The 17,727-nt window shown below is 38.8% G+C and overlaps 3 protein-coding genes across 6 annotated transcripts; 1 reads left to right on the top strand and 2 right to left on the bottom strand.

Moving 5' to 3' along the window:
• On the bottom strand, positions 1 to 5,502 carry EMB1692 (Ubiquitin carboxyl-terminal hydrolase family protein). Of its 4 annotated transcripts, none has more exons than XM_088692245.1 (5): positions 4,686 to 5,502; positions 1,722 to 3,516; positions 1,178 to 1,215; positions 826 to 1,028; positions 1 to 517 (listed from the first exon to the last, which is right to left on the bottom strand). In XM_088692245.1, the coding sequence occupies exon 2, from the start codon at positions 3,314 to 3,316 to the stop codon at positions 1,865 to 1,867; it is 1,452 nt and encodes a 483-aa protein (XP_088548371.1). In that variant the 5' UTR covers positions 3,317 to 3,516; positions 4,686 to 5,502; the 3' UTR covers positions 1 to 517; positions 826 to 1,028; positions 1,178 to 1,215; positions 1,722 to 1,864. The 4 variants fall into 4 exon arrangements, with proteins under 4 accessions (XP_088548371.1, XP_088548372.1, XP_088548370.1 ...); XM_088692246.1 differs by having other exon boundaries at positions 1,722 to 3,511; positions 4,686 to 5,472; XM_088692244.1 differs by lacking the exon at positions 1,178 to 1,215 and having other exon boundaries at positions 1,722 to 3,511; positions 4,686 to 5,472.
• Positions 5,503 to 9,510: 4,008 nt separating this feature from the next.
• Positions 9,511 to 10,266, top strand: LOC148697280 (uncharacterized). The gene has a single exon (XM_088691976.1). It carries the CDS (start codon positions 9,586 to 9,588, stop codon positions 10,066 to 10,068), a length of 483 nt encoding a protein of 160 aa, XP_088548102.1. The 5' UTR covers positions 9,511 to 9,585; the 3' UTR covers positions 10,069 to 10,266.
• Positions 10,267 to 13,673: 3,407 nt separating this feature from the next.
• LOC137723708 (uncharacterized) lies at positions 13,674 to 16,717 on the bottom strand. Its single transcript, XM_068462902.2, has 3 exons — positions 15,990 to 16,717; positions 14,823 to 15,645; positions 13,674 to 14,368 (listed from the first exon to the last, which is right to left on the bottom strand). Exons 1-2 carry the CDS (start codon positions 16,106 to 16,108, stop codon positions 14,856 to 14,858), a joined length of 909 nt encoding a protein of 302 aa, XP_068319003.1. The 5' UTR covers positions 16,109 to 16,717; the 3' UTR covers positions 13,674 to 14,368; positions 14,823 to 14,855.
• Positions 16,718 to 17,727: the final 1,010 nt, after the last annotated feature.

Genomic DNA, 17,727 nt, shown 5'->3' with positions numbered 1-17,727 from the left:
TTTTGCAAATAGTGTAGATTAAAAATTGTTGATGCCAAAAGTTTGATCAACGGTCACGCAGCCTACACACATTCAAACTGGTTAGAGGTCACTCAGTTTGAATGTCTTCATCCCGTTTCACTAACTGCGGACTTCTGAACAGTAGCGAAACGGGATGAATACTATTTGGTATATAAGAAAAATATAATATCACATGGAAGAAGCCCAAAAATAGTCAACCAAATGCCACTCTCCGTATGAACACCCTGCCATCCTCCTTCCCCAGCATAGTGCTGCGGGTGCGGGACTAGCTGCTCCACCCCACATTCCTCATATTCTTCATGAAATCTGCTCCTCGTACCAATCATAGAATTTAAAGGTCTCCCTTGACGCGCACCTAAGTGCAGGACTCCTTTTAGGTGCCACTCTTGAACCAGCATGGCAGCACCCACCATTGGTCTAGTATTAATGTCCAATATTACCATCACAAGTGAATCAGTTTAGCAGTTGCTTCAGTAGATATATTGCCTCACTGTACCTGAGTTAAGGATATAAGTTCTGTCAGCGTGTGGAACAGCACCTTTTCCCTTTCCCACGAGTTTTCCATAGATGTTTAGCTTACAGAAAAATAGAGTATATATATGCTTGGCGTGTTCTAGTTTTGGCAGTAATGATGAGTTCTCATGTTGGCCAACAACAATTTGCTGTGTTTCGTAGTAATGAAATAATGTATCAACTATTTCATTCACAGATGTTAATCAAACATTGGGAGTAACAGCATCGTTGAAATATATCACAGTGACTTGAATCAACGTAAAAAATGAAAGGTAATTCCATGATTCATACCTATGCTCATGCTCGCGAAAGGAAATTCCAAGCGAAACCACTTTTTGAGTTGACATACATAGCAGAACAGCACGAAGGTAATGGAGCCATTGATGCAGAGGTTGAGAACCGAGAAGCTGCAGTGGATATACACGAACCAGCTATCTTTATGCATATGTTGCCTCCATGAAGAGCTTGATCAATTATCTGTGCCACTTCTTGGCCTGCAAGGGCAAAAACATCTAATAAGGTAAGGGCAACAAAGGAGTCCAACACTTTCGCAAAGACACAAACAACAATTCTTCATAAGCAAGCAGGCCATCTCTGAGAAAATTTGTGGTGAAATTATGCACTTGTAAGTTAGAGGCTTGACCTTTCCCAAATCCACCAGTAGGTCAGGAAGAAAAGCCTCTGCATAGAACCAAATTCCGGTTACTGTGGTAACAGAATTAGAAAAATGTTTGACCCGTATCTGTCCACATAGTAGGGCTCGTACTATGTAGTCATCGAAAGCCAATTCATCATTTTAGGAGCAAAAACTAGGATACAACCAAATTTAGAATGATCCATAGAACAAGCTCCATTTTATCAAAGATGACAATCTAATACATTGAAAAGATTAGGGTTACATCTTTAGTTTCCAAACTACTAGAGAAGACCAAGTAAAATGATTACTGATCACTCATTTGGGAAAACTTTTAAACAAAACAGTTATAATTCCTCGAATAAAATAAGAGAATATGAAAAGCAAATTGAGCACAAACTTAGATACCTTAAATTAAGCTTCAATTATGTAGGTTGCCTACAATCTGCTTCTTCCATAAGCCAATTTTATTAACAGGAAAGTGAAGTGAAGTGGTTTTGAATTAAGTAAACTATTCAACTCAGGATAATGTAAGGTATTTCAGAAAAATTACCCTTTAGGTGAAGGGCCATTTGCTTCATACATATAGATACAGACCGTGAGACTTCATCTTTACAGTCATTCATATCACTGCCATAATACTATCCTCGCACTTTGATTATTTTCGGGTAAGATCTGAACAATTGACATTCTCTTCTACCAAGGTTCCATTTGTTGCTTCCCGCCATCATGAACAGAATGAGCATCAACAGTCCAAAACTGCCCTTTCTCCCTGTAGTCAATTGTCTCACCCTTCTTATCACCATCATCATCCACATAAAAATCTTCAGGCTCAAACAAACTCTGAAAACCATCATCATAGTCGTCGTCATCATCATCATCATCGGACTCAAAGTCATCAGTAGAGCCACCAATCTCAGTGTTGTTAATCCTTGCTTTCTTCCTCTCTCTTCTTAGTCTCTTGCTTTCTCTGACCAACTGCATCAACTTTTCCTTTATCACCAAAGTCTCTTTCTTCTCCAACAGTGCACCCTTGTCATCAAAACCCTCCACTAAAAACACTGAATCTCTCTGCCCTTTCAAGCTCACATAGAATAACTCCGGGTGCCGTATGATCATCCCTCTCAACTTGTTGGACAGCACAAAATCATTCCTAAAATGAGTCAAGTGGTCTATCAAAGTTCTCTTTTCAACCGTCATCCCTAGCACTTCTCTCACCACCAAACAAGCTCTCTTCTCTGCCTCAATTGACTCCTTAGGCAAGTCCGAGATGGGGGTATTGTATGGGCACACATCTGGAATTTCTTTGAATTTGAGCAAAAAATCCTGGTGACGCCTCTTCAAATTTAGACCCTTTCGGAGCGTCAACTGCTTGAATTTCGAAGGTCTGTCTACTATTAGCTCACGTGACCGAACTTCTGGAGATGGTAAAGGCTTTGCCAAGTCTTGGTCCCAGGAGACAAGCTCAAGTGCACGGCCATAGGAGGTGTCAATAGTCTTGAATTTATTTGGATAGTCATTGCATAGACGAGAGCGAAAATTAGGGGGAAGACCAAGATCTGGAGCTAGGTGAACCAACTTTGACAGAAGTAGTCGATGATGAGAAGAGAGCATAAGAAGTTTCTGGAGTTTTGTGGCCAAGGAGTCAGAGATGGCTGATTTGAGACATAATTCCTCAGCAGCAAGGGCTGCTGCAGCTGGGGTTAGACGGACACAGAGTTGTGAAAATGATTTAGTTGCATTGGATGGCAAGGGAGCTGTTGGGATTGAGAAGAGTTCAAAAATAGTAGGGTATCGATGAATCATTGAGAGAATGGATCGTGGCTTTGATAGGGAAAGGTAGGCTCGACACTTATTGAGAATATGAATTGGAATATAGCATTTCGGTTTGGAAAGAAGCAGTGTTTGTAGCTTTTGGACAAAACGTATCTTGTTTTGCTTCACAACATGCTTGTCTAGTGAAGGACTGCGGACAGTTTTGACAGACAAGCAAGAAACTGAAAAAGGGATATTTTCTGAGATCCTATTGTTTTTATAATTCCTCTTGACTGTACCTAATAAGCAACGAGGATTCCGAGGGAGGAAGCTGGATCTGAGAGAAGTGATGGGTAAATCCCTTTGCAATGAGAAAGGCAAAGACAACTCCATATTTCACACTCACAATCTTTACACCCTACACAATACACATGTGTGGTGACATTATATAGGGTACAACAATACCATCTGGCTCACTATTCTCACAAGGGTCAAATTAAACGTTTCCAGCCTTAGTGGTTTCTTATGAGCAAGACGAAGCAAAACTGTCACAAAGAAGCACAACTATCCAACTATCCAACTATCCAACTATCCTGTAAACAAAAACAAATTTAAGTCACATAATCATGTAAAAGGTTCAAAATACATGCATCAGCCCTAAGTTTAGCCACACATACAAGCAAACACAATTTCAACCACAGTGCAAAGCAGTGTTCTTAGGAAACTGATATCTATAAGCGGAAAAAGGAACCTGCATGTCCCATATTCAGAAGGAGAAGACGTTGTACATCTATGACTAACAAAATTAGCAGTATCAATTTGCCAATTTGACTCAACCTAACCACCAGAAGACAGAATTCTTCTCCATAAAGGAATCCTACCTAACTATCCGAATCGACAACGTTTTCCATTGTGTATGAAACAAACACTAGGTTTCTCTGCAGAAAAATTGAACTTTCCGCTGGGTCTTAAGCAAACACCCAGCCATGACCTAGTCATCGAATTCTCATGCTCCAGTTATACAATCACGGATAAAAAAAAGATGGTTCAACAACAAAAACCCTACCAAATAAAAACCAAAACAATTATGATATTGTATCACGAAATGACAGAGGGCAAGTCTTGGTGCAACGAAAAGGTTGCTCCTTTGTGACTGAAAGGTCACGGGTCCGAGTCGTGGAAACAGCCTTTTTGCAAGCAAGGGTAAGGTTGCGTACAATAAATGTTCCCCCAACCCTCGCAAAGCGAGGAGCCTTGTTGAGTTGGGGTCGCCCCTTTTTTTTTTATCACCAAATGACACAACGACATACATATATACACATCAACAGGGAAGAGGCGCCAGAGGGAGCGATCGCATCACAACTCACAAGAACATTAAAAAGAATTCAACCAAAAAGAAAGAACTGTCATGCAAAAAATAAAAACATGAGATAAGAAAAAATAATCATTTGTTCAGAGATTGAGATTGATTAAGAACTTATGCAAAATTGAGTGAAAAGCACAGATTTAGCCTTAATCAAAAGGGTTCTTCAATACATAAGAAATCAAAAGAAGCAAAATTTCTGGTACACAACAATGATAGAAAGTGGTTTATCCATCCCAAACCAATCCTAGATGCCAAACGAGGACTAAGAAACCCACAAAGAAAATATATCAGTGTTTTCAAATAGAACAATAAAAACATTGAAATAATAACAATAATATTAATAACCAAACACTGGAAAAAAGAAGGTGGGAGTAAGAGGAAGGAACAAACACTTGCCTGGAAAACAGAGGGTCGGGAGGGAAGGAAATGAAGGAATTGCAATCCAGGCAGCTAGCTAATCCAATTGCTGTTCTGATTTGCAGAGTCTGGAGATAAGTAAGAGATGGAAGGGAAACGCTACTCTCTCTTTCTCTCTCTCCGCCGTCTCTCTTTCTCTCCCTCTGCGCGGCTCCGCCGTCTCTCCTTTCTCTCTGTGCGGGCGTGCGTGTGAGAGAGGAAGGAGATAAAGTTCAGATGAGGCCCATTTACACGGATGATACTTAGGTGCTGTCCGGGTAGTACTCACTTTACTCACCGAGCTATGTGGTCCAACAGGAATACAACATCTGTCATTTGAAATTCTCTCCCACACCCCTGCTATCTTAGTAACCAAACAGCCTCAAATAACCAAGCATTCATCTTTTCTTGTTCCTTTCTTTCCATGGCCGATCTACCATGACAGACCACCTAAACCAAAATAATAATCTTCTTCCCATGGCAGATGTAAACCAAAATGATAAAATTCAACAATCGTCGACTCCACCCAGCAGTGAATGCCACCGTCTTCTGCGGCGGTGAGGATGACGACTTGGGGCTTCTCGCTTGGTGGTGAACAAGGACTCCACGCCGGCTTTGCGAGTGAGGTCGAGACCGTCGCGAGTGCGAGGTTGTTGAATCCTAGAATATGGAGCTTGCAGGATTATGGCAGAGCCGACGAGGCCGCGGTGGCCGGTTATGAGTATCGTCATCAATTTGTTCGAGCGGAAGGCAGACGAAGCGGCGAAGAAGATTTATGTTTGGTAACAGTTTTAAGGGTGAGGTTGTGTTTGGTTACAAAGATAGAAAAGAGTAGGGAAATGACATGTTATATTTTTATTGGGCCATAAAATTTGGTGTGTAAATGGGTACTGACTTGTCAGTAGCCAAGTATTTCCCCAATGGCTCCTCGTATTAATCATGTTTATGTGTCAAAGGAAAATGTTAATTTACTTTTACCATTGGGTTTTCTACAGTAGGCACTGTTCCAATTAAATCGGTTTCACTCTAAAATCAGACATGATAAACAAGATGTATTTGTCATGTTTGTGTTAATCCGTCATTTTGATGTATCACATCACGTCAACTCATTAAGCTAATGAGTGATGAAATTCAAACTCAAACATGACTCTTTAGATAACGGGTGACATAACTCCTTAGATAACAGATGATATAACTTAAGCTGTGACACACATTAGAAATTATGTTTTTTTGGCAAATGGAACTTGAAATCTCATGACAAACAACTAACGCCAAACAACAATCAACAAGACGTTATATCCAACTATAATCTTCCAATCATGCACTATAAAAACTATTTGTCTTTCTGAAATTCGAGAGTTAGTGATGAAGTGGTCTGAATGAGCTTGATAGGGGTATATAAAATTATTAAAAGATGCATGCATTTAATGGGATGAAACCAGTACCCATGGGTAATACTAACCCATGTCATGCTAACAGGTCATGTAAGATATTGTTTAGCCTACTAAAAACTACAACTAAATCAACTATAGTATTAAAACTTGGGGATCACCAGCAATATTTACACTTATTCCATATAACTACCATTTGACGGTTAGATATAATTCTTGTGAATATATATTTAATATAATCATCATTTGATGTTTAAATATAATTCATATGAATCTAAGTATTTAATGCAATTACCATCTGACTATCGAGATGATAATTGTATTTTATACGTATAAGTATTGTAGCCAAATCCTACTGTTTGATTTCTTTTGAATTTGACAAAAATCCATAAGGAAACTAAAGCAAACCAAACAAAAGTTCGACGATCGGGTGTTAGTGAGTGACTTGGTTTGGGTCGTTTAGAGCTAAACATTATTATATTTTCATTTGCATATTTCAACTTTGTTCAACGATCTGATCTGAATACCTTTAACAACCAACGGTGGGGATCGACCGAATTAGCGTTTATGTTCGATTGGCGAAGATTGAACATCTGAAAAAGAATTCAGCATGGTAGAATGAGGAATGACAAATTGTTCAAACGTGGAACATCAACCAGGATAAGCAAATGTAAACAAAAACAAACAAGACTATCCAAACCTGAGCCACTTGCATAAAGTGTTGTTGCCATTATTTGCAAAGTGATTCAACTGCAACTCTTTCAGGAACTTATGGAGCACTAAATTTTCAACTCCATTTGCAGCTGAATTTATTTGGAACACTTGGTTGCAAAGACGTGCAATGGACCAAAGATCGTTGAGCAACAAAATTTGAACTTAAACAGCTCGATAACACAGAACCTGATGTTGAAAAACGGAAAAAGCATTGCAAATTCATTGTTTAACTTTAATGGAAATGGAGTTAGAGAGAGGGGGAGGACTCTCAGGTGATGAATAGTTCTCTGATCAAGTACAACGGTTTGTTCTACATGATCTTGATTAGGATCTTCGACGTTTAGAGACTAAACAGGTAAACCGTAAATCCTAGGCCCAAAACAAGGTCATTTAGGCTCTAGGGATAATTAAGGTAAACTTTAGCAGGTTTGAGGGGGTTTAGGCTCTCTTCTGGCAATTCCATACACAGTTGTTAATCAAATATAGATGGTTAAAACATAGTTTAAACATGTCGACGTGAGTTCTGCTACTCAAATATGCTTATGCTGCCGCTCAAGAAAGAGAGTGAAAACCACTTTTGAGTAGAGATGCGAAGCACAGAGGCAGGAAAGCAATGGAGTTCAGACGTTGGGAATTGAGTTGCTTCACGAACATACGGGGATCAACTATATGCATTTTAACACTGGTCTACCGTTGCTTCCGTCAAGAGCTTCATCAGTTATCTGTGCCACTTCACTGTCCCGAAAGGGTACGAAATCCTTTAAAGCTTTTGCATACAACAAAGCAACACCACTTGGTAAGCAAGCAAGCCATCTCAATCCGAGAAACTTTGTTGTCAAATTATGCACTTGTTAGTTGGATACTTGATTATACCCAAACATACCAGTATAAATCTAGGCAAATCAAGCTCTCCATTAAGGAAGAAAAGTCGTTTTGAACCAAAAAGAGACTATAGCTATAGGTCAAAGTTCAAAAGAAGACATAAGAACGCTGATTGCTAAATTATAGTCTAAATCTGTTCAAAAACTTGACAAAAGAATCAAAAGAGAGCTTCCCTTTTTTGAACCAAAAAGACAGGGTACATAGAATAGAATGCATACCCCAACAAGGAATTCAACATTCGAAAAGATCAATAGTTCCTTGTCGTCCAAATACACCCCCAAAAGAGGCGAATCCACAGTGGGACCAAGGTGGTCCCGGGATCCTTCAAAGGCCCAAAAAACACCTATGAAGGTCCTTCGGGGACCCTCCAAATGTTTCGATAGGGGAACCAACTTACGCCTAGGGTTCAGGCCATGTCCAGACAGTTTGTTTATTTTGTTAAACCACGTATAGTTAGTCCAATCAAAATTCTGGTGCATGATGCATCCATGGAGGAGGCGTGAAGTTACAGACGCTTTCCCGCAAGGAAGAAAACCCATGCTGAAACTCATTTTTTCTTGGTTACAAATTATAATAGATTTTGCTCGGAAAAAATATTTTGAAGAACATGAATATAATAATTTGTTGTAGTTGTTAAGGGTGGTTCGGTATGGGATCATGTACAAAAAATGGGATCCCAAACCGAAATTTCGGTATTTCAGGACGGATCAGCACAACATGTTGAGTTTTGAGCTTTTGAGCTTTTGTGCTGAAACTTGAGATTTTGAAGAATCACTTTTTTTCAAGGACACATTCTAAAGAATCCCATGGAAGCTAATCATAAGGTGCAAATTTCAGAGATACATTCTCATTTCATAAACCTCAACTCTGAAACTTACTAACACATAGCTTGCGATCACAACATGCTTTCACGGACACATTCTGAAGAATTACAGAAAGCATGCGATCATAAATTGTATTTCATAAACCTCAACTGTCCAAAAAAGAATCACAGAGACACATTTTTAAGAACCAAGGGTTGAAATTAATTACAACTATAATTAAAAAATATTTATATGCATTTGCGGTTCGGTATAGGAATCCCGAACAATCGAATAAGTAATACCAAATCCCATACTGAATGGTTGGGGATCGGGATTTTTTTGGCTTGGTTCGGGAATTTTTGGAAATTTTTTTCCAGCCCTAATTACATGTTCATGAAGGATGGCCGTGTTTAGAAATATTTAGAAATCTTGGGGCAGACAAATATCTGGAATATGGAAACGAAGATCCAGCCTAGTTCAAAAGCTAGGAAGGACAAGACTCTCGACCAAATATGAGAGAGAGGCTTGGTTTATTAGCCGAGTTCATGGTTTGAGGGGAAACGCCCTGGAACCAGAGAAGTTTCCTGCGTTCTTCACGAAGCTTATGGAGAGAAGTTACTAGAGAGAAAAGAAAGGTTTTCTGTGTTATTTGGTTGCTAGTCTTAAGTTTGTTGCATTTAATAACTCGATACAGCTTGAGCTCAGCATCGACGTTCAAGCTTTTAAGCTCACTTGAACTCGACTCGTATAAAAAGCAAGTCAAGTTAAGAACCAAGTCAAGTCTAACTTGAGCTTGAAAGTGAACCAAACTTAAACAATATTTGCGGTTTGACTAAGCTCGTCTCCGGTCGTACGAGGAACTTGATTTGTAGGTTATAGGTGTTTCGTTGTTCCCCAAAGAAAACCAAGTCTTGGGCCTACGAGTCAATAGGGCCCAGTAGGAGAGCCGAGGAAATGAAAATAAAAATAAAAATAAAAAATAAAATAAAAAAATTATATTTAAAATGGCAAACCGACTCTATGGCCTTGTATAAAAGCAAAACTAGGTAATTCCTGCAGAAATTATATACCCTCGTTTGATTGTCAGCTAAGTTATATCAACATATATACATGGCGAAGAAATCAGCTCCAGAAGAAAATGGAAGCATGAAGAGAAAGAAGAATATCGTTAAGGAGGAGGAGTACCTGATCGGAAACGGAAGCGGTTATTTCTCGGAGCTTGAAAAAGACGCGGCGGAGCAACTCATACAACTCAGCGGATCACTGTCAACGTCAGACAACAACGTTACCGGCGGCAAAGAAGAAAGCGATGCCAAAAGTGGTCTAGCTGCTGCTCGTGGCGGTGACTGTGACGGTGACCGTGATCGTGATGGTCAGGTATGTTCCTCGAAATATAGAACAATATTTGGAGAGGATGAGGTCGAACAAGAAGAAGAAGAAGAAGATGATGGTGAATTAGATATAAGTTTGGGGTCAAGGAGGAAGACGAAGAGATGTCGATCGATGGCGGAGCTGTACAAGTTGACCAATCCTCTTAATCTTATCAATGTCGTAAATAATCGAAAAAGGAGTCGTGTGCACGTACCTAAATGATATGTAGTATATCATTTACATGTTTAATTTTATGTAATTAAGTTGTAATTAAGGGTATGTTAATTGTAGTGTTGTGTGAATTTCGATTAATTTTCTGTTGAATTTGGGATCTGGCCATGTCAATTGAACATGAGTGGAAATGCTCTAAATGCGATCAATCGATATATATTTTCAAATTTAATAATATCTTTATTGAGGTGTATTGTTCCATATATAGTACGTTTGATCGCCTTGATCAAGGGCCACTGTGTATCATAAACATTGTTCATCTGTGCAGAAACAAAAAGTAAATGCAGCAGATTCAGACATGTTTATTTGGGTAAATTGATTGAGGTTGATCGGTTTTTGTTCCAAGACTATTTATCTTTTTAGAAAAACTCGACAAAACAAGTGATATTCATAGTAATTAAATTCATATGAACTACGAGGAGAGGAGAGGAATTCAAACTTGGCTAATCTTAGGTCTACATCCAAATCGAAAGTACTGTTTGTCGTTTGTATCATCATTCACCCCCACCAAAAAGAACCAGCAGGATGATCCAAACCGGGAGTCTGAATTAATCCTCCTGACTAGCCAAGATTCAGGTTTTGTACTTTCGCTGTATATTATGTGTCATATGAATCTCCTATCGAAATTATGTTCACGCGCGTATCATTTCCGTCCCTAACATATATATCATATGTTTACTGGTACGAGGAATGAAAGAGTAAGTGGATTTCATGCGCACTGATGAAATTAGGTATGCATATTTCAACCAGGTTTCATACCTAAGGAGCGGTTGTTTATCTCATATATGTACAACTAGGTATCAGTATTATTATTTGCGTATCGTTGTTCCCATATATATATATATATATATATATATAGACACACACACACACACACACACACACACACACACACATACCAGCTGAAGTGCCTAAACATGGCAGAAGTAAATAATACTGAGAAATTGCTTAAGAAGACAAGACCCCAAGACTAAATTACAAGCACACGGAAAATGGTGGAGGGCCAAGTCAAACCCAGTTATTTCTTAGAAAACAAGCTGCTACCTCCCAACTGTTAAACGAATGGAGTTGGTAGAAACTGGTTATATGTTATAACTTATAACCAATATATTAATGAACAAATGAAATCACCAAACTGCATGTATGACTGCTGAGTCATCACTCATGATCAGAAGGCAAATCAAGATTTTATGTATGTTGTCAATTTCTGTAGTTGTATTGAATCTTTAATTACATGATTTAAAATTTTTCATGTCAATGTGTTTATACCTGATTTTGCACTATTGGGACACATGTTTGGAGCCATTAGATCAAAAGAAGAAATGATGTTTAATTACTTTTCAAGATATTATTGTGGTTTTAATAATCATAGTATTATCTGACGTGTTATTGGAAATTATTTGAAAGTTCTAGACGGATGTAGGTTTGTTTAAGGATTAGGATTGGTCTTTGGATGAGATTTGAATTAATTGTTTAAGGATCATGACTGCTTTTTTGGATGAGATAAGAATTAGTTGCGTAGTAATAGGATCAGAATCTTAGTTCGAGTCGAAGAAGGTGAGATTCGGCAATGATAGAGTTTCGGTGGGAGCATGATTTGTGAGGAAATCAGCTAAAGCATAGTATTTCTCCACTGAATCAAAGATGATAAATTTGTCATTTCCCTTCCTCTACTCGACCATGAGACTGTTAAATCAGCTAAAGCATCATCATAAAGGATAACTAAACACGCCAAAGATGATATGTGTAGTGTAACATCAATCAAAACTAAAAGGTACGGTTTTTTGTGTTTCGACTTGTTACGCTAACCTTCAGGTACAACCTAGCCACAGGCTACAGCTAGAAAATCCATCTTCCTCCGTACGTCAACTGCTTCTTGTGGTTACGTTTGTCTCATTTTTGCTTGTGTTTCAGTTCAGCAGCTAAAGTGTCAATTTGGTATGGTAGCAAGTCGAATGCTCATCTGTGGGAACTATGATACTGGAAACTACATGGGGGGATTAAAGTCAGTAGTGTTTTATTCATTCATACGACTACTGTATTTCAAGGAGATAAATGGCAATGCGCTGAATTAAAAGTTTCGATACTGGTTCCTCAGTGTACAGTTTGCACTCATCTAATTTATCTCCTGCTCAACAGTACGTATCTGGTAACTTGTACTCAAGGTAATCAACATTTTTATCATCTTATTGAGGACAATTTACACCGCCGAGGAGCTCCCTGGAGTGATTACATAGCTGATAGCTGAATTATGGGATTGAGGGGGCGGCAACACCTCATTATACAGTGCTGGGCTTGAGAAAATATGCGAGTATTTCTCTGGAAATAGGCAGTTAGAAAAAGACATCTCTAAGCAAGAGCCGTTGTACCTACTGCCTGCTATGGAAATAGGTAGAAATAAGAGGAAGCTTGTTGATTGTTCGAGGAACGCATTGCAACTCATTATTTAACAAAAAAATAAACCTATCGTCGATCCCAAAATAAGTCCGTATCAAGCATAACCTAGAAGTTTATTTTACTCCGAAACTGTTCATGAAACATTTGAAGAAAACAAAATGTCCATGATAAGATATAACAAAATGCACTTCTACTAAAAAAAATCTCAGAAAAGTGTGTTAAATAGAAATTTAGAGTGCAAACATGAGAGGGGGAGAGAGAATATCAATCAACTTAGGGAAAAAGGACTTCATTTCTGGTTCACCATGAATATTTTTTGCAGCTATATATTTGTTTTTCTGCAGAGGTTGCGAAACCCCAGGATAGACCATAGCGATAAATTAATAAATGATCAAGCACCACAACAGAAACAAACCCAGTTAAAGTTGTAGCCATTGCAGCAATACCGGTTACGGAACAAGAAAGCATGAGGCCAGATGGTTCATAAAATTTAGTAAATTCAGAAGCAACCGGCCAAGAACCGTTTGACCCAGCAAAACAATAGAGAAGGGTAGGAGGAAACTTATTCGACGTCTCGTCTCCTGGATTATACCAGATGATACTAGATTCTTAACTCTTGATGTATTAGAGAATCTTGGTAAGGTTCTGGTGATTCTCAACATAAGTCTGGTGAGGCAAGAGAAAACCAAAATTTCATGGAAGTTAGTTGGCACATAAGAGCCTTTCATTTTCAATTACTTCTCTTTATTATTCTGAGAAACTAAACTTAAACTAATTGGGAATAGTAATTCAAGTTTAAAACGAAAAAACGTAGGGCTGGTCTAGTGGCTAGGATTGTCGAGGTGAACGAGTTTTCATTTTGACAGAATTAAACATGAAAGAAACTTAATTCTTCTAAGTTCTAATCCTAACATTTTTGCGGGGATAGAGAAGGAATAAGTTTCCTCGGTCGATGTTCAAGTTAGACACAATTTGTTTTCATTTCTTCCTTCAACATAGCTTGGATATAGCGAGTTACCATTCCAATCCAGTCCTAGACACCAAGCGTGACCATGGCCTTGCCATTAATAGAAACATGTCTTAGCTACTTCAGTATTTCTAAACATGCGACCGTGCCAACAGTCCAAATAAGAAATAAAATCGTCTAACGTCTCATTATTCACAGGTGATGATTTTTTAGGCAAGCAATATCCAATAAGTTGTATTCTTCACAAAAATTTATACTTTCTTTTGGCTGATCGATCTCCTCAGATTCTCAATAATATTAGAATGTAAATAAGAATCAAGACAAGGAGTAAAAGATGACAAAGAGTGAGCAACCCTAGTACAAGTACATTCTCTGGGAATCCACTCAAAAGAAAATAAAAGAAGAAACTGCTACGGTAACACTGTCTCGTCAATAAGATTGTTAACTGCTTGAGGGCAATGGAACCATCTACTTTGTTGAGTTATCGTCGAGTCATAGAAGGACATTTCGAGTGAGCAAGTATAGGTTTCTGACGTGTCACAACAGGTGCATTAGCTCGGTGGCATTCATCAAGGAAAGAAAATGACTTGAAAAGATGACCATGACCACTCAGCTATCTCAATCCCATGGAACTCAACGATGAATAAGTTGGCATCATATGGCAATATTTTGTGGCGCGCTCTCCGGAGAAAATCTGAACCTTGGCTGGAAATGCAAGAGGCCATATGTGTTTTCCTTAGCTTGGATATGGTTTGAGATAAACAGCTGGATGCACCCCACCATCGAGCAGGCATCCTTTAAATAACGTACGTCACACCCAACCGAGAAGTTCATGGTGCTGGACTTTCTAACTAAACTATACTAAAAGAATAAATTTTGACAAAATCCTTTTTCTTGCACAGAGATCTTAAGCCATGAAGGACAAACCTGCATAAGTTGACAGATAACATGACTTACAGCAGAGCTAATGAGTTCGGAACCACTACAACTAAAGTGAAAATATGAAGTCTGATAAACAAGAATTTCAAAATATTCAAAGGGAAAGCTGGAAAACGTACATGCTTTGAGAATGTTTATCGGTGTTAGCTGTATCATGTTCAAAGGGAAGGCCGGAAAATATACATGCTTTGAGAATGCTTATCGGTGTTAGCTGTATCATTATTGTTTTTGTTTATAGGAATATGTATTAGATAACAATCTAGGAACACAGTTTTTGAAATGAAATATCAAATCAGACATTTCTCGTTTCAGACCATTTTACAAACTGTACGACTATGAATGGGTGCATGCAGATGCAATCAAATCAAGTGTAACTAAATCCTTCAAACTTATGAGCATAGATAGTCAATCAAGGGAGAAAGATAATGAAGCTGAGATTTACCTCATAGAATGTGCGATATTTTTAATATATGTTTCAGACATTCGATTTGCAACCGCTAAACGTGAACTTCACTACAAATTTTTTGCTGGACTGCATGCTGAGATTCGCTGCTTCACTACCATCTCTCTCAGGCTTTTCACTCGAGTAATCCTTGGTTAGATCAGAGTTGCAATCTTGCTTAGCATCGATCAAAGTCTCAATTCCTTCACCCCCGTTCTCAAGAGGTACGCTTGAAACACAGCACAATCTTTTAATTCTAAGGAGATCCTCCGGTGTACAAGGCTTGGCTACATCTAAGATATTCCCCATCGACCTCTTCTTATGCTTACCCTTGTGTCGTTTTTTCATATGCCTTGGCTTCCTAGAAGAAGTCAAAGTTTCATTGCACCCAACAACATTAAGGTGTGAACTTGGTATTGTAGTTGAAGGTTGATCAGTTGAAACTATGCTATTGGATGATATGTGGGAACTAAAGTCCGCCTTGTTTTCTTCACGCTCACGACTACTATTCGAAGGAGAGAAATGGCAGTGCTGATTTGAAAGTTTTGATATTGCTTCCTCATTGTCAGAGCACAGTTTACCCCCATCTTCAGTCTCCTCAATGATATCTGGTACTCCGCTTTCGAAGTCAACAGCATTGTTATCATCTTGTTGAGTACAATTCAAACCTACCGCTCCTCTGATCGATTTGATAGCTGAAGTATGGGATTCAAAGGGCGGCAACGCATCGCTAATACCATGGTCGAGACAAATTTGCAAGTATTTCTCTGGAAATGGCCAGTTAGAAAATACATCTTTCTGGCGACAATCAAGAACATACTGTCTGCAAAACCAAATTGAAATAGTTACAAACGACGTCAACCTAGTTGACTTTTATGAGCAAACAACTTTGACATGCAACTCATTTCATTAACATGCATATGTTACTATTACACACAAGGTGAATGAAAATTTGAAATGAACTTCAGCCTTGAAAATTTCACCCAGAAAGGAACAAAGTAATATACAAATGGAAACCTAGTTGAAATGAAATACCAATTACAGTGAAAGTTCAGATAAACATACACAGCATAGACGAGAACCGAAATTTGTTCACAAGTGTAACATATTCAACCCATTCCATAAAAAGAAACCCACAAATAAATTATAGATGGGAAGAACAATCACCTTATGGAGAAGGGCGATTCTGGTTGACCAGGGTTATCATTTGGAGCTACTTGTTTCTGCAGAGATTGTGAAACCCCAGTCCCGGCCCGAGCTGGGTTTTTCAGCTGAGATTCAAGCATGAGTGATCAATCAAAACATTAATTTTGGGCACAAACAAAACAAACCCACTTCAAATTTACGGAGCAATATGGGATAATGGAACAAGAATTACATCCAAAGCAACCCAAGAACCCTTTGAGCCAAAGAAACGATCGAGGATTGAGAAAATAAAGCGCAAATTAAGCCACAGCTGGTGAGGTGAGGTTGAGGAGAATACAAGGAGCGTTATCGATAATTAATTAAATTAATGAAACGAAATAAGAAAGGGGAGAGAAATGTGTAACATTGGGTTGGAAATTACAGAGGAAAAACAACGGTGATTAAGCTCAAAAGGGTTTGGAATTTGGAATGGAAAGGGTGTGTGTGGAGCTCAAGAGAAGGAGAAGGAGATGAACATATGTAGAAAAATGGATGCCACGGAAGAATTTAATAGAGAGAGATATCTACAGAATAGTTGTGCAAGAACCATTTCTGTTTCTGGGAAATCTGAAGAATGTTATAGATGGAAATTGGAAGAGAAATTTGAATGGACTGAGATTGTTTCCTTGTGAGTCGACTTTGAGAGAGAGAGAGAGAGAGAGAAATGGAGAGAGAGAGGAGGAGACGAAGTAGAAGAAGAAGGTCGAAGAGGCGCTACTTGTAGTTATTTTCCTCTCTTTTTTTTTCTTATTTGGGGCTTGCTTGTTTTTTTTTTCCTTCTTTTTCCTGGAAAAAAAAAATAAAAATAAACGAGAAGACAGACTGAGGGTTGGTTGACAATATAGGGGCACCCAGAAATGGGGTCAGCCTAACTTGTCCTAGCCTCCTCAAGTGGAGAAATTCTTGTGTCCGAACGCCGTATGTGGCCACCCGGCACAAGGGCGTGGACCGGAGGGCGGGCGAGAGCAAAATATGGAAAGTGAGGTGTTTTATGCGTGCTGTTGGATGACCATGCGGTCCGGTTGTCAGCACGGTAGAATGTCTCCTCACCTTGAGCTTCTTTTTTCCTCCTTTTCAATCTCCATTTCCGTTGCTGCCACAGATCCATTGGAGAAAAAGAAATTTAGATTTTAAAGGACATACATGCAAGGGAAAGAGCTTCTGCAGATGTCTGCAAAATATTGATTGGAAACCACATTTCTGCATAAGATTAGCACCAAATAATACTGAATAATGCATGCCATTGCCATCCCATCACTCGGATAGCTAGAGAGAAATCGATCCCGGAATTCTGTGGTTGTGAGTCTTGTGACTGTGAGAAGCAGAGCTAGTTTACTTGTATGATTGCATTAGGAGGTCTTGTTTGCTTTGTTTTTTAACTTTGCGGTTATGTCTGCCTCAGGTCGTAATATCTGTAGCCTGTTGATTGCATGCTTGCTCAGGCATTCGCATTTGGTGTTTATGATTTTATCTTTCTTTTGGTACCTCGGTCCTGACCAATCAAAAAAGTTTCATCCATCCCACATCCACGAATATACAGGCGACAAGCTGCTAGAGCATTTGATATATATTCTCCACCATCCGTTATCCGTATGATGAAGCGCAGGCCCATCACATTTCATCTTCAAACTTGTCATCGATTGTATGGTTCCATTCGGTGTCTACCGGTGGCCTTTGCAAATTGCATAGCAAAATTTGTTGGACAAATGCCTGCATTTGG

The sequence above is a fragment of the Pyrus communis genome, chromosome 4 (genome assembly GCF_041283825.1).
Source record: "Pyrus communis isolate YQ-2024b chromosome 4, ASM4128382v1, whole genome shotgun sequence".
NCBI classification, from domain to species: Eukaryota; Viridiplantae; Streptophyta; class Magnoliopsida; order Rosales; family Rosaceae; genus Pyrus; species Pyrus communis.
The sequence above is the reverse complement of the archived record's forward strand: the minus strand, read 5'-3'. Positions and strand labels throughout refer to the sequence as shown.